Raw genomic sequence first — 17,158 nt, 5'->3', positions numbered from 1 at the left:
AAAGCTCCTGACCCGAAACGTTGACCACCTGCTTTTCTCCATGGATGCTGCCTAGCCTGCTGAGTTCCTCCAGCATCATCGGGTTTTTCATCTAGATTCCAGCATCTGCAGTCCTTTGTTTCTATTCTCACCTACCACTCTCTGTGTAAAAAAAAATTTGTTTTGCACTTCTCCTTTAAATATTTTGCCTCTGACCTTAGATCTATGCTCTCTAGTATTTGCCCTTTCCATCCTGGGAAAAGATCTCTGACTATCTACCCTATCTATACCTCTCATAATTTAATACACTTCAATCAGGTTGCCCCTTAGCCTCCGATGCTCCAGAGTAAACAATCCAAGTTTGTCCAATCTTTCCTTATCGCTAATACTCTCCAATCCAGGCAACATAGTAATAAAACACGATGATGCTGGAGGAACTCAGCAGGCCAGGCCCGAAACGTTGACCATCTGCTTTTCTCCACAGATACTACCTGGCCTGCTAAGTTCCTCCAGCATCATCGTGTGTTTCATCTAGATTCCAGCATCTACAGTCCTTTGTTTCTCTAACATAGTAATAAACCTCTTCTGCACCCTCTCCAAAGCTTCCACCTCCTTCCTATAGTGTGGCAACCAGAACTGCACACAATACTCCAAAATTGGCCTAACTGAAGCTTTACACAACTGCAACATGACTTCACAACCTTTATACTCAATGCTTTGACTGATGAAGGCAAGCATGTTATATGCCTTCTTTACCATCCTATCCACTTGTATTTCCACTCTCAGGGAGCTATGGATTTCCATGGCAAGATCCCACTTTACATCAATGCTCCGAAGGGTCCTGCCATTTATTGTATACTTTCCTCTTGCATTTGAACTCCTAAAATGCGCCACCTCTCACTTGTCTGGATTAAACTCCATCTGCCATTTCTTCTCTCAAACTTCCAACTGACAATCCTCCTTATTATCCACAGCTCCACCAATTTTCACGTAGTCTGCAAAATTACTAATCAGACCACCTACATTTTTATCCAGATATCACAAATAACAGAGGGTCCAGCGTTGATCCTTGCAGAACATCACTGGTCACAGATGTCCAATCAGAAAAAACACCCCTCCATGACTACCCTCTGTCTTCTATGACCAAGTTGAATTTGCATCCAGAAATACTCTTCTATTACTTTCTCCCTCACGTACTTAACTTGCTTCTCTTTAAAGGCAACTATGTTGTTTGCCTGAACCACTCCCTGTGGTAATAGGTTCGAAATCTTGTCAGTTTTTGAAAAAATGAAGTTTCTCTAAATTCTCAATTGGATTTATTAATGCTTATTTTATTTTTATGATATCTATTTTTGGATCTGCCCATGATTGTGCCCATCCTATCAAATCCTTTATGGAATACCTCAACATTTTTATTTCTGGTCAAGAGTGCTCCTGATAAATATATCCTCTTCGTTCTGATATCATCCTTGTGAACCTTTTATTGAATTTTGTTCAATGCTTTTATAAGATGGAGACTAGAACTTCATAGGCTCTAGAACTGCAAGACTTGTACAGAAGCAGAAAGTGCTGGAAATACACAGCAAGTCAGTCAGCATTCTATGGAGAGAGAAGCAGATTTAACACTTCAGGTCAATTAACCTTCATCAGTACAGGACAATTTGACACAAACAAGCATGCTCTAAATTACAGAAAGGGGAGGGGTGGAGAGAAATCAGGGAATGTCTGTGTCAAGGTGGAAACCAATTTTGTCCAGGTGACACAACGCTTTTGGAGTTATCTAGTTAATAGATGAGTGAAAGCAATCTGGGAGAGAATAAAGAACTCAAAAACATGTTGGAGGAAGAATAGAACAATTGCTGGAAATCTGAAACAAAAAGCATGTTGAAAATACCTAGCAGATGGGACAGCATCTGCAGAGAAAGAGAAAAAGAACTGCATTTACGGGGATGATCATACAAAGACTAGGCCAGTTTTGACACAAACAGGAAAGGCTGTTTGAAAGTGGATTCAATACTAAGTCCTGAGGTTTGCAAAATGTCTAGGTGGGAGATAAGTGGTCTTCCTTGAAATTACATTGGGCTTCATTGGAACAGTATAGTAGACTGAAGACACAATGGTGAAAGTGGGAATGGAATGGAGAGTTCAAGTGACAGGTGACAGGATGCACAGGCTCATCCTCACGGACTGAATGTAGGTGTTTTGCAAAGCAATAGCCCAATATGTGTTTGGTTTTCTCAATACAGAGAAGCCCACTTCATGAGCACTGAATGCAAGAAACTAGATTAAAAGAGGTGCAAGTAAATTTCTGCTTCAATTGAAGGGACTGTTTAAGCCCCTGAGTGTTGGGAAGGGAAGAGATTAAAGGGCAGGTGTTGAATCTCCTGGGGTTGCAAGGAAAAATGTTGTAGGAAGGAAAATGGTTTGTAGAGGCAAAAGAATATACTGGGGAGTTACATAGGGAATGGTCTTTTGGAAAAGCAGAGGGGAAGATGTATTCAGTAATGGAATCTCATCACAGGGAGAATAATGGAGGATGATCCATTGAACGTAGAGACTGGTGGCAATGAAGGTGAGGTCAAGGGAAATCTATTATTCTTCTGGCAAGTGGGAGAGAGGGTGAGAGCAGAATTGCAGGAACTTGAGGAGAATGTGATTGAGAGCTCTATTAACTATGGTAGGGTGGAAGCCATATTTAACAAAAAAGGAAGACATCCCAGAGGCACATTATATTAAGCATATGGCTTGCAATGCTTGTTACTTTAACATAACTTCCCTGCATTTCAGTTCCATCCCTGTGAAACTGAACAACATTGCTTGTTTTTTTTTAATCTTTATTTTGTCTCTCCTTTCAGTGGTTTTCCTGCGTCCTCTGTGTGCTCTTACTAGACATACTATTTAGGCAGTCCTCCTTGTTCTTCCTACCAAAATGCACCATCTCACACTCATATACATAACTTTCATGGAAAAAAATAATTCAGGTCAGTGACCCCTCCTTAATGTAAATGAATCTATACATATTCTATGCCAAATATTTAATAAAGTAATACCACTTACTGTCAATAGTGAGTAATGTTTAACTATAAACATAATTCAGTCTAGGGGATAGAATGCATGACGTAACAAGGTCGTTTATTCCTTTCTCCAGAATAAAAAAAACCTCTCTGGATATCTCTTGCAGGATATTAGAAAAAAAAGAACCTGAAGATGACCATACTTTAAGATAATTCATCTCCAGTTTACCTCACTCAGTTTAATTGTTGCATTGCTACCTATTTTCCACAAAACAGATTCAGACTTGCATCCTACAAATTAATAGTGCAGCAGGTTGCCACTACCACAGACATCACCAACATGGCCTTTCCATGTATTCCCACATATATATTTTATCCGATTTTGTGGTGTGTGTGTGTCTGTGTGTGTGTGTGTCTGTGTGTGTGTGTGTGTCTGTGTGTGTAAGAATTCTAATAATAACACCAAACACTCACAAAATAGAGGTAGAGAGTAAAGATCCAGAAATTACATCCCAATATCATCTCTTGATCCCAAAGCACAAAGAAGCACGACCATCCATGTGATTTTCGTTACTGAGATTGTCAACTTATGGTCAGTTTGTGCCAAATGACAAGAGATTTTGTGCTATGACACTGCATGCATTAGGAACAAGGTTCAGAATGCTGCTCTAATTTCACAATGGTAAGAAGATCATCCCATTAACAAGCCCAGTTTTTAAAATACCTTGAAGCCCAGTTGCAACTACTTTGAGGCCCATTGGTTTTTCATCTGAAATCAGCCAGAGTGCCTTTTGCAATTCAGAGATCAGTTGTTGATTACATTGTTAATTTTTAAAGTATCAGAAATAAGATATTGTTCTACATGTCTTCTAATTATGGGGTATGTATGTGAGAATGGGTAGAAGTAAAATACACAACTATAGCAAGAAATGAAAAATACAGTTACAAATTGAGAATATTGCAGAAAAGAACAAAGCTGAATCTTTGACAATAGAGACGATTTTTTATTCTTCCATGTGTTTTTTGTCCTTTAGTTATGTTATCAAAAGGCAACCTATAGCCAACCTAATTCTTGTCAGCTAACTGTCAGCTATTCTTGGTAACAGAGAGTTTAAGGATGATCACTATTTTAGGAAGGATGGTTTCTATTTTATACGGCACCTCATGGAAATGTAGGTTCCATTTATCAATCTTACAGAAATTAGCTGAGGTATCCACTCATTGTCACTTCACATGGAGACAGTGTAGTTCCTTTTCCTATTTACAAAACCACATTAGTTGTACGGAAACTCTTTTATAATGCTTGCATTTTTATTGTCAGGTAGATTATAAAATGTAGTCAGACCTATAATAAAAGTATAATAATTACTGAAGACTCAATCACTGGTGCATGAAAACACCAAAGGCCTTACCCAGGATTATCATCAGCGATGCCTTTGAATTCCTTGTTCCAGTTTGGTCTGCCATAGAAGGTCTTCTGTTTCAGCCCAGTAATAACATCTTTACTCTCTCCATAATGCAAAGCAATGTGGGCAGCCTATAATGAAACAAGAGCCAGTCCATTATTAAACCAATTGTCTGCAGTTGTACAGTTTTACATATTACAGCTCACGTTTTTCTTAATCGATTCACTGACAAAGAAATTAAACCTTAGAAAACACAAATTTGTAGTACCCAGTCTTAAAAAGTAAACAGTGAATCAATATACATTCATTTGGATCAGATTAATGAAAACATAAGCAATTAAGTGGCAATATATCACATTACAGTGCCAGCAAAACGTGGAGTATAATTCAGGATTTAGGTTAGTGAACTGCCACACATCGAATGTCCAATCTCAGCACCCCACCATGGGAGATTACAAAGCCAAATAATTCTTCAGGTTGAGAGGAATTTTTCAGTCATATTAACTTCAGCCAGCTTTAAATCACTTCATAGGCTTTGCAGTTCTTAAATCCCATCTTCATCATGTTGATTTCTTACCAGCATCTAAATATCCATCCATTAAGTTTGTTAAGCCGATTAAATATCAAACTTGGCTGTTTTGAAGCAAAGTTGAGCTGGAAATCTTAAAATATCACTAATTTTCAATCTCCATCCACTCCTAATCCATTTGTTTTTGGTCAAAACTTGTCACATGGTAACTTATGGCTAGTTTTACATTTGGACATGTTACGATACTTTCCAAGGGATTTTCAACTTATTCAAAGATCAGGAGAATGCATGTGGTAATGAGTGTGTTTTGGGGTGAAAGGATATGTCAGAGCTTAATTCATCCCTCTCTTGTGCAATATCCTTGTGGACACAATATAAAATATGCCTATGGTGAATGAAGCACATGGAGAAAGGGGAGAGGAATGATGGGGATTGAATTGGGAATAAAGCAAAAAAAAGATTTAAAGAATGTTCTTGTAATCAGAGAAAGAAGTGGAAAAGTGATTAGAATTGGGTCCAACATTCCATACAAACATGACATGGAATGGTTGAAATTATTTAAATAATTATTATTCAATTGGGTTTTAAGCATGAGTAAACTAATCTTTAAAGAGAAGATTTGTTGAAAAATTACCAAAGTGCAACAATAAATTCTCACTCACTTGATAATCATCCCAGCCTGTGAGAAAGATATGATAACTTAGGAACTGAGTCTTTCCATTCTTCATCATTTGGATTTCCAGAGAATGCAAAAGATCAGCAAACCACTCAAATGAATGAGTATCCCGGCAAATCCAATAGAAATAGACCTTTATTTCAAAAAAGAAATGTGCCACAATAAACTTCACAACTTTCAAAAGGGAAAATTGATTCAGGAGGGGAATAGAAAATTACTATATTTATTTAGTAACTGTAGGAAAGAAAGAAATGCAATAAAATTATTTAAGACATAAAAAATTTTCATTTTGTTTCTTTAAACTTAATTTATCTTTTCTATTTTGTTACTTTCCAGTTCTCTATATTTATTCAAAAATAATTTCTTTGTACATCATATTTGTATAGGAATTAACCCATATTTTTCCAAAAACACCATTGTGAACACAGTAGCACAAGCTCATGATAATTTGAGTGTATGGTTTATTATTAACTAGTACATACATGCCATGTAGAATGTGCTATTTGCATAACATGAGTGACTACTCCCCAGTTCCTTTGAATGACCACTGTTCAGTCATTGTCTTATCATGGGGATTTATACAATATTCTCAGTATGCTTTCCAGATGAAAAAAAATGGCATATAAAAAACTCACCCGCTTTACTTTAGACATCATCGTTGGGTGACTGTACTTATACCAAATTGATTTCAATATGGAAGCAAAGGGGGTTACTCCAATTCCTGCAGCAATCAGCACACTAACTTCATAATAGAACACATCAATACTGGCAGTTCCAAAAGGACCATCGACTGCGACTCTGTAAAGCATATCAAATATATATAATAGCTTGAAGTGTATGGATACCTCATTCTCACCACTGCTAACTGGAACACTTCATCTTCAGTTACTTTAAACAGTGCAGAGGTTATAGGATTTATCATAAAACATTTCAAAAAATTCTGAGAAATATATTTCCATATTAAATAGACTGTTTTACATACAAATCTAAAAGCTGCAAATGCTGAAAACCTGAAATAAAAAATGGAAAATGCCAGAGACCTTCACCCTGTTCAGAAGCATCCATGGAAAGAGAAACAACTAATGTTTCAGGCTGAAGACCCTTCATCAGGACTCTGCTTCTCTTTACACAAATGCTATCTGACCTACTGAGTATTTCCTGCTTTTTTTTTTGTTGTAAATAAAGGCAAACTTGATGTTGTAACATAGAATAACTTCCGATCAAACGAGCTAATAGAAAAGTTTGAAATAAACAACCTTTGTGGATTATAGCACAAAGAGTGTTAGACATTGAAGTGACTGCAAAAGAAGTCTTGCCTAACATATATATCCCAGGACAGTTGTCTGTTGGGAAAGAGACCACATGAAGTCTCTGTCTCATGTATTGTACTATTTGGAAGTTTTCTTCTGACTATCACTGTAAGATTAAAAGTTGAAAATGCTGAAAACACTCTGCAGGTCAGGCAACATCTGTGGAAAGAGAAACACTTGAAGTTTCAGGGCCAGAACCCTTTGTCAGAACTGGGAAAGAGAGAAAACCAAGTTATTTTTCAGGGGGAAAGATGAGTAAAACAAACAGAATATTTCCAATGGGGTGAATCCAATTGGGCTGCAGGGTGCAGTTACAAGTACATTTTGATTTGTCTGTCTCATGTGTTGTTAATGGCGAGACTGCAGGACATGCCCAGCAGGCCAGACTATAAGAATAGAATTAAAAAAAGCCAAAATGTTGACAGGCAGAAATGGATAATTTTGATACAGACAAAAACAGTGAGTTATCAAAAGTTGGAGAATTCAGTATTGAGTCCAGAAGACTGCAACGTGTCCAGATGAAAGATGAGGCATTCTTCCTCATGCTTGCACAGGACTCATTGTAACAAAGGTCAGAATGGGAGTGGGATGATGAATTAAAATGGCAGGCACCCAAAGCTCAGGGTCACTCCTACAGATTGAATGTAGGTGCTCCATATTTTCTATTTTATTCCAGATTTTCAGCATTGGAGGGTTATATGATGATGGGAGATTACAGAAAAATTGAGCGGTGAGACCGTGGAGGGATTTGAAAACAAGAAAGAAGTTAAAATGGAAATAGTGCTTACTGGATGTTACTATAGGTTAACGAGCACAGGGTTTGTGATTCAACTGAGTTTTTAATGACATTTATGGAGTACAATGTGGGAAGCCATTAGGAAATTCATTGATGCAGTCAAGTCAGAATTAATGAGGATTTCAGCAACAGATGATCAACCACAGAATTGTTTGTAGTCTGAGTGAACATGTTTAGCAGATGAAGGGAAAAGGAGTTTATAACTTGATATTTACTTAACATGCTAAAATTTCCAATAATTATATTTAATATTATGATATTAACAACATGTGTTCACAAAATCTCAATATGTAAACCTTGGCATCTTCCATGGTTCCTGAAATCCTTTTACATTAGCTCCACAGGCATCATACAGAGCACTTGTCCAGTCTCCCAGTACTTTAATGTGGATACTAAAGTGTTCCTCTTCAGATGCCGAGGTCAATGTGAATGGATGCCATTCAAAGTGAGATATAGAAGGACAATGCAGGAAGATGTATTGACCAGGTTTCATCTTAAAGCCTTGCTTTTTCATCTGCAGCTCAAGAACCATGGAGGGATGTACAATCACCTATCCGGTAAAAGAATGAATAATATTATTCTTAATGCTTGTGTTTATGGGTTCTCACAACATCTGCTCTTAGAGATGTAATAATCCTCAATTTTAAGAGTATCATTGTAGAGGTTCACCTTTGATTTACTTCCTGATTTACTACATCTTCATTTTTGGTCTTCAGCTTTGATGGTGAACTGAGTAATGAAATATGCCAATTCAGCTTTATTGGTTTAAAAATGCTTGTTTACTATCTCACTACACAATGTACTGATTAAACTATAGCCAAGATTCATTCATCAGGGAAAGGTAATCTGTCAATATCAACGAAATTTTTGTTACACTTTGTAATGCTGCAGCGCGTTCTGCCATTGCAAAGTCCAGAGGTAACACTCATCAGTTATGGGACTGCTCAGTAAGCCATATGCCACCATCAGTTGCAATGGGCCTATCATTTCTTAGTCTGACTGCTAAAAGTAAATTTGAAAAGGATGCCCACTAAAGAGAAGAATAAATGTTGATAATCAGTGAATGCATTAAGATGATTTCTGAGAACAAAACTCTTGCAAGTTTATAAATAAGTATGCCAGAAAAATGAAGATGTTGCAAATCAATCTTTACCTTTGTAATCACTACTTCTTGTAGGGATCTGGAAAACCGAATCAGTCTTTCACAAATGTGTAGAAAGATCGGACCCAAAATCCACTTCCAGCTCTGAAAAAAGTACATAAAATTGTTCAAATGCAGTAAAAGGCTTTAAAATGGTCATCACAGGGAGAATACCTCATTTCTCTCTGATTCACTAGGGTCCCTCCTGAACTGTATTTGCTTTTGTACCTTTAACTAAATAGGATATGCATATTTTAAAGAAGCCAAACTCTGCAAACTATATTGTAAAGACTGGGCCAGAAATCATCTTCATGGTAGGCTAGCAATGAAACACGAACATTGAAACTCAGTGTTGGCACTGCACTATATCTAAGCCACAAAGTACTCAAATAATACTGGAATAATCAAGTGAATCATATTCAAGACATCCCATGTCTCCAAAATGCTACTTTCCCACTCATCCTATAGTCGCACTTACCTTTTGGGAGTTCAAGGAACCCAATATCCTGCAGGTGTTCCTCTGCAGCCATTTCATGGAATGGAGCAGACTGAGAAGAAACCTGGTTTCAGGCAGCAGAACCTGACCCTGGACTGCCCTGATGGCTTTCTTGGTATCAAAAGGTTTTAGCACTGTCTCAAAATGTCTCAGATGATCGGAGACATTTAGGAACAGTTGAAGTACATTAAATTAAAAAATTAAATATTATTGTAAAAAGATAAATTTATTAAAATATTAATTGATATTAATATAAACCAAGTGAAAGCAAACAAAAGCACTTACCTTCATTTTCATTTTCTCTGCAGGTCAATGAGACTATTCAAATAAACGGGCCTGTGCCAGATTGCCAGTTATGGCTGGTATGGAGCTGCAGAACCAGATACGAAATGCACCAGTATTTGATCCCTAGCAAGTTCCATATCTCAGCACATAATATCCATCTCATGCTGACATTGCACACTGACGAAGCTAACCAACACTCCTTGACGGAGCCATCTGGGTAACCCAGCCCACAACGCAGCATTATCATCAGGGACCTCGTGTGCATTAATGCTCAATGGTCTATTACTAATGAAGAACAAGGATAAAAGAGAAAAAAGGAAAATGACTAAAAAGAAAATGGGCTGACTTGGAAGGTACATTTGAGGCAGAGAGGGAGAATGTAAAAAGGTAGTGAATTAAAAGAAACAGAAGGGAAAAGAAGGTAAAAAGACCAAATATAAGTAAGTAGATGCTGTGTACTGGTATCTCACGGTGCTCAGGATGTACTCCCAGGAATAAAAATACCAATGGAATCAATTCTAAAAATGGTGCATCCTTCTGTACTGGGAACCCAGTGCTCCTGGGCAAAGAATCTCTCATGGCTCAGCATTGAGAGTCTGCCAGTGAGGACTGACATTGGGCAGGCCAGGGCAGGCCAGGGCAAGCAGTGCTTCACATCTCAAAGCTCAGCAGCCACACCACTCACTCTGGCCAGTGTAGCACAAGCCCTCACAAATAGCCCGTGCACACTGTGTGAATGATTTGTTACTGTGGAATGCCAGTGAAGGCCAGCAGTTCATGTCAGGTTCCCAGCACTGCAGTATGCAATCAGAGGGGATATTTCTTTTAAGTATAGGTGGGTACTTACTTGTGTGTTTTCAGACTCTAGGACCAAGAACACTATAAGGAATCTGCACTCTCCAGATAGCACTAGCCAGGATACAAGTGTATTGTCGAGGAACCCCAACACGATTATTTACAAATGCAACATGGTTTTAACATTTCCTCTACAACCTGGTTCCACTTCCTGAGCACTCTCCAATTCCAAGCCATGCCCCTTTGCAACAGCCAGTTCTTTAACCATACAACCCGCAAGCACATGCACTCAATGTATCCATAAATCAGCAATCAACATTAGTACATAGGAAAATTGGAGCAGAAGTAGGCCACTCAGCCCCTTCATCCTTTCTTGCCATTCAATATGATCATGGTTGATCTGGCCCAGGCCTCATCTCCTCTTCCATGCCAATTCCTCATAGCTCTCAATTCTCTGATCTTTCAAAAATGTATCTGGTATTTATGTATCTGGAATTCTCATCCAACTGGCAAAAATTTCTAGAATATTAAGCAATTAATTTTCTATGAAAATAGGCTCAAGCATTGAGATTTATTTCAAATGCTATGAAAAATAAGTGTGAAAAGATATTTTAGGTTATTTACTTACAGTTATAGGCTGATTGGCAACAACATGCTCTTTGAAGATTTGGCACTTCATATGAAGATTTATGACAGAATACTAATGTGTGATGTACAGTAATGTTTTTGTTCAATCTATTTTCAAACAAGCACCCTCTATTCCTCATGAATGCCAGATGGCTGAGAATATACTGTATTTCTTCTTTAAATATCCCCAATGATCTAGCCTCCACAACCATCTAAGGAAGAGAATTCCAGAGACTCATCACTCTCTGCAAGAAGTTCCTACACAAATCAGTTTCAAATGACCCTAATCCTGTAATAAACATTCTTCTAAACTCCAAGGAATATGGATCTATTTTCTTAGCCACTTGTGGTAGGACAACCATCTCACCCCAGGAATTAGTGCAGTGTACCTCTTCTGGACTGACTCCAATTGCAGAATATCCTTTCTTTCTTTACAATATTTTTACAATATTTTTATTAATTCCACAAAAAAATACAGAGTACATGCATCAGAGGATAAAAATACTACTGAATACATTGTGTTAAATCATACTTGAGATCACAATACTCTAAGTTAATAATCACATGATAGTTAAATAAGATGACCAAAATTATGCACAATACTCCAGGTATTGCCTTACCAGCACCTTGTGCAATGTAACAATATTTAAACTTCAACCCTCTGTAATAAAGGCAAATATCTATTTGCCTTCCTAGGCACTTGCTGTATCTGTCTGCAATCTTCCTAACTTGTATGTCTCAGTAAAATAATTTATGGTAGTTAGCTAGTAATCTAGAAGTTGTGAGTTCAAATACCATCAAGTTGTATATTTAGTTCAAGAATAAGTCAGGTAATATGTGGTAATCATCAAGAAAGTTCAATGGATATGTGTTATGAACTGGGTTACTATTGGTGAATGTCCCTTTTAGATAGAGCATAGTGGTGTGTGTGTGTGTGTGTGTGTGTGTGTGTGTGTGTGTGTGTGTGTGTGTGTGTGTGTGTGTGTGTGTGTGTGTGTGTGTGTGTGTGTTGGCGTGGTTACGACAACAGAAAATAAAGAACGTAATGACATTTTTGAAGAAGTCAGTCGGAGTCAGTCTGAAGGGGGGGGGGGGGGAGAGAGAGAGAGAGAGAGAGAGAGAGACCAGCTTGCTAGTCTCTATCAATGGATGAAAAACAGTAACTGTGCCTGTCACTACAATCCACGTATTGATTTTTGGAGTAATCCGGTGGAGTCCACTTTGTCGTTAACCTGGAGAGGGAAACAGGTATTTGTGTGGATGGCCACGTCCCGGATGCTTTTCGGGGTGGCAGATACTTCGGAACAAAGCAGTGGAGTTCACTTTGTTGTTGACCTGTAGAAGGAAACAGGTATTTGTGTGGACGGCCATGATTCGAGAGCCTTTCGGGGTGAGGCAGATGCGGTGGAGTGGTCACTGCTGAGTAGACACTGAGATGTCGTTTGGGTTCCAAAGCGGAACATTTGGATTTCGTAATATCTCTATTTTCTCTCTACATCTACGTTTTGTCTTCAGTCAACGGTGGTTATTGAAGAAGCCTTTGATCATGTTTCACCTTATGGCTTGCTGAACTGAACTTTAAGAACCATTCCTGGACTTGGAGTTTGGGAGTTTGCCACACACAAACTACGAGTTTAGTTTTTGGGGTTAATGTTTAAGATTTAACACTTTTTTACTTCTAACATTTTTACTTTTATTTTTCTTATTATCATAAGTAGTTATTAATAAAGTAGTTTTTACCACTGATCACATGACTCAGAGTGTTTCTTTTGTTGCTGGTTTGTAACAATTGTAAAATCCCTGCTTGGTTTATGAGTGCCAGTCGAGGGAGCACTGGACAAGCCAACATTCCATGGCCGATTTTTCATGTTCACTGAAGTGAACTAGGTTCTCAAAGCTTTTGAGGCAAATAAATGGCACCCTGTCAGCATCATACAGGTCCATGATGTTTTGATCTGACATCTCCATAAGAAAGATCTAATGTATCACATTGATCCATTGCTTAAAGATATAAACTTACCACTGGTTCATTTCCAGAAAATTGTGGTAAAGGGCATTCTGGAATGTCTCCCCATTCTTCATGATGATCCCTGCAGTATGTAACATTGTGGTCCTGAAGACTCTGAGAAGTTTGTCCTCGAACAATACGCCTATATCACAGGATGACTAATTTAATTGTTTACTGTTTATAAGTGATGTAGAATTCAAAACTGATTGCTATGTTTTAAAATGTTGATCCATGACTCCTTACATTTTCAGAATTACTTCAACCACTGATAATTTTAGGATTTCCTTTCAACACTTTTTGTTATTATTGACACAAAATATATTCAGTGAAAGGTTAGGTTAAGGTGAAATAATTATTTTTCTGAAGAAAATGCATAAATTACAGTGTGACGTACATAGTAATAACATAATGGTCTAATTTTTATTGGTTGTTGATAGTGGCAAAAAGATGTACATACAAGAACACAACAAGTAGCAGCAGAAGTAGACTATCTAGCTCTTGAGCCAGCTCCGCCATTTATTAAGATCATGACTGATCTTATATTTGAGCACCATTTTCTGACCCTGTCCCCTTATCCCTTGATTTTCTTAATGTCCAGAGATCTATTGATCTCTGTTTTGAATGCACACAATGACTGAGCCGAGGAACCTCAGCCAGGGAAAACATCTTCCTTGCATCTTGCCTGCCAACACCTTTGAGAATTTTGTATGTTTTAATGAGATCTCCTCTTATCTAAACCTAGAGAATGCATTCCCAGTCTACTCAATCTCTCCTCATGCAGCAAACCTGCCTTTTGTAGAACCAATCTACGGAATCTCCACTGCACACCCTCAATGGCAAGTACATCTTTTGTTAGTCAAGGAGACCAAAATTGAACACAATATTGTCGAGTATGCCTCCCCAGGCCCAAAACAATAAGAAGTTCTACTCCTGTATTTAAATCTTCTTGTAAACAAGGAGAATCTAGCACTCGTCTTTCCGATTACTCACAAGTTGACCTTCAGTGATTTGTGTACTACTACAACAAGGTAATTTTGAACATCAGTACCACCTTATCTCTTACCATTAGAAAAATACACAGATTTTCTGTTATGTGCACCTCACATGTTTTCATTTATATTCTATCTGCCACCCACTCAGCTTGCCCATATTCCCTTGAAGCCACTTGACATTCACTTCATGCCAACCTGGGAACAAACTGTTTATTCACACTTTTTGCTTTCTGTCTAATAAGCAATTCTCAATCCATGTCAGTACATTACCCCAAATTCTGCCTGTCCTAATTTCAATGATCAACCTATATTAGAAAAATCCAAATACATCACATCCACTTGTTCTCCCCTCAGCTATTCTACCAATCACCTTCTCAAAAAACTCCAGCATATTATCAAAGATGATTTTGCTTTGAAAATCCATGTTGACTCTGCACAATCCTCATATTCTTTTCAAGATGTTCTATTATTACATCCTTATCAGACCTTTCGGTATTTTCCCTATTACTGACTTTAGGCTAACAAGTCAGTAGTTCCCCACTTTCTCTCTCCCTCATTTCTTAAATGGTGGGATCACAATTACTGCCATCCAATCCAGAATAATTCAAGAATCCATAGAATTTTGGAAGATGATAACATGTTCACTATCTCTAAAGCCATCTCTTTCAAATCTCTGAAATGTAAGTAATCGGGTCCTTGGGATTATCAGCTTTCAAGCTCAACAACTTCTCCAGTACTATTTTTTAATTAATACTTAGTTCCTTCAGTTCCTTATTCTCGATAGAAACAGACCCATAGATCTGTCAGGTTTTGTATGCCTTCTTCCATGAAGACAATCACAGATAATTGTTTAATTCCTTCTTAGTATAATAACTTTTCCCTCATAATTTTTCTCCTCCTTCCAAACAAAACACAGCACTGGCTGAAAAGAATTAAATAATATTTTGATCATTCACATTAAAACACAGAATTCCTTCCATTAAAAGTGAACAATACTGTTTTTGATGGCCTGTTAACTTAAGTACCACATGTAACAGAAACTCCTTCATGTATTGATCTTTCCCATATTGTTTTACAGGATCTTTCTAAACCAGGATTAGGAAAGCAAAAATTCGTCAATTAGATATCTACTGGTCTGCTATGGTGAGTTAAAGATAGAAGGAACAGTAAAATGGTAAGAGCAATTTCAGATTTTAATAAAGTGCCCTCAAAGCACCTGCATAATAAGAAAGACTACAAACCCTGTGAATCCACATGCTCTTACTGTTGGTCAAAGTAGAAGAAAATGAATTGTCTTTTCCTGGAGTAGGGTACATCTGTGATCTCCCTCAAGCAGCAGTGTGTTCCAGATAGAGAAATGTTACAGATATCCCAAGCACTGGTCTGAAGAGACCCATCAGCTAGAAATTGATGGTGACCATGGCTTTGACACTTGGAATGTGTTTTTAATGTGCAGAAGTAATTATCAAATCTGCTTCTGTAAAATCAAGCTTCCAAATTTAATAAAAACAAAAATATATGAGGGCAAGAATAAGAATCATTCACACTATCCAGCTTATCCTGAAGGTGCCATTGTTTTGGCTTGTTACGATACATTTTACATCCTTGCCTAAAAAGTCACGAATTTTGTGGAGTAATGATAGCAGAATTACTGGTGGATGGCAACACTAACCACAACTTCAGGATATTTGCAGCTACATGACCAAATCCAGAAATTGCTGTTGGAAAGTCAGTGAGACAGCAGAGCTTGTTCTGACTATTGGACTCATCACTGAGTTCAGCAAGAAAGCAAGACCTTGGGCTAATTACCCATCATTACAAACTAGTCAGAGATCTCTGTGGTAGATCTGCAGGTGAAGAGGCTATTCTTTCTATTTTAATGGAAGGGGATGGCATCTAGAACCTCAGGTAAACTTGTCATTCAAAGACTCTCAGTTAAGTTTTTGGTCCGAATATACTCTGAAATCTTTCAAATACTTTTTTAAAAATCTCTAATGCTCATCAATGAAGATTATTAAAGCACTTAAGGTGTTCAAATGTATTTTTGATGTTATATGTCATTGGTTTTTTAAGATATTTTAACTTAAGTTTCTATTTTGAGTGTAAGTTGGTAAAAGTTCTGTATGTTTAATAACCTCATTTGAACATTTTCGAAAGATTTGTTTTTAACCATTCTAAGATTGAGGACTAATTGAGCCACCTGTCAAATTTTCTTCTCTTTTCCTCAAATTTTCTTCTCAATTTCATGTGGGGCTTATTTTGACAGCCACATGCGATACCTTATTTATATTCTTAGGCCCTTAGGATGCATAAGACCTTTCCACTGAGAATTCTCACAGTATGTTCACAAGATCCCATACTGAGTGCATCACCAAATGTATTTCTTTTTGCCAAAGTCAGTAGCAAGGGCTGTCACTGATGCCTGTACGTCTGCATTGTGACAACACATGACAATTCCTTAACTGCTGTCCATGATATGTGATTGTTACTTTAATCTACCTCTTGCTTTAGTTTCAAGTCTTTAACTCTGCTTCTCAAACTAAGACTCTGGCTATTTATGTCTTACAATTTTTAACCTAATCTGTACTCAACGTTACAGATGCTAAGCTTTTCCACAAGTTATAATTCTTAAGGACAAGATTACTTAATAACAGAGTGTGTTTAGAATGTAGCGCGATTTACATTCAGAATGTGCTTTCTAACAATTACTAAATAATTAACAAAATATCAAAATATTATCAAATGTAAATGCAAGAGCATTTAAAGACCAGTAAAATTAAAACAAAATAGGTAAACAATAAATAACTAAACTTTCTTCCTAATCTGCTGGTTGAAAATCCCCTTTAAAATGAATTGGGATTCCAATCCACACCATATCTGGGCACAGGACAGTAGAGGTGGATTTTCTTCCATGATGCTTGGAATCTCACCACAACTGGGTTCCTTCGCCAGCCTCCACTTAGAGTTAAGTGATAGATGTGCTGGCATTCATCACTCAGATTGCCTGAATTTACAGCTGGGTCGTGTGAGCCCAGAACATCCTTACTTTTTCTCCTCGGAACAGCTGGCCACAGCCAGTTCAGTTCAGTAGTCATGAAATTACA

At 37.5% G+C, this 17,158-nt stretch overlaps 1 protein-coding gene across 1 annotated transcript in view; it reads right to left on the bottom strand.

Moving 5' to 3' along the window:
- Positions 1–17,158, bottom strand: part of LOC127567993 (NADPH oxidase 3-like) — a 30,242-nt gene that overhangs the window by 2,147 nt on the left and 10,937 nt on the right. The window contains exons 7-12 of the mRNA XM_052011237.1: positions 13,075–13,204; positions 8,864–8,956; positions 8,007–8,260; positions 6,240–6,402; positions 5,591–5,737; positions 4,406–4,530 (exon numbers count right to left, since the gene is read on the bottom strand). Coding sequence (XP_051867197.1) covers positions 4,406–4,530; positions 5,591–5,737; positions 6,240–6,402; positions 8,007–8,260; positions 8,864–8,956; positions 13,075–13,204 — 912 coding nt within the window. The remainder of the gene's footprint in view (positions 1–4,405; positions 4,531–5,590; positions 5,738–6,239; positions 6,403–8,006; positions 8,261–8,863; positions 8,957–13,074; positions 13,205–17,158) is intronic.

This window comes from Pristis pectinata, chromosome 3 (genome assembly GCF_009764475.1).
Source record: "Pristis pectinata isolate sPriPec2 chromosome 3, sPriPec2.1.pri, whole genome shotgun sequence".
NCBI lineage: Eukaryota > Metazoa > Chordata > Chondrichthyes > Rhinopristiformes > Pristidae > Pristis > Pristis pectinata.
Note: the sequence above shows the minus strand (reverse complement) of the source record. Positions and strands in the feature narration are given on the sequence as shown.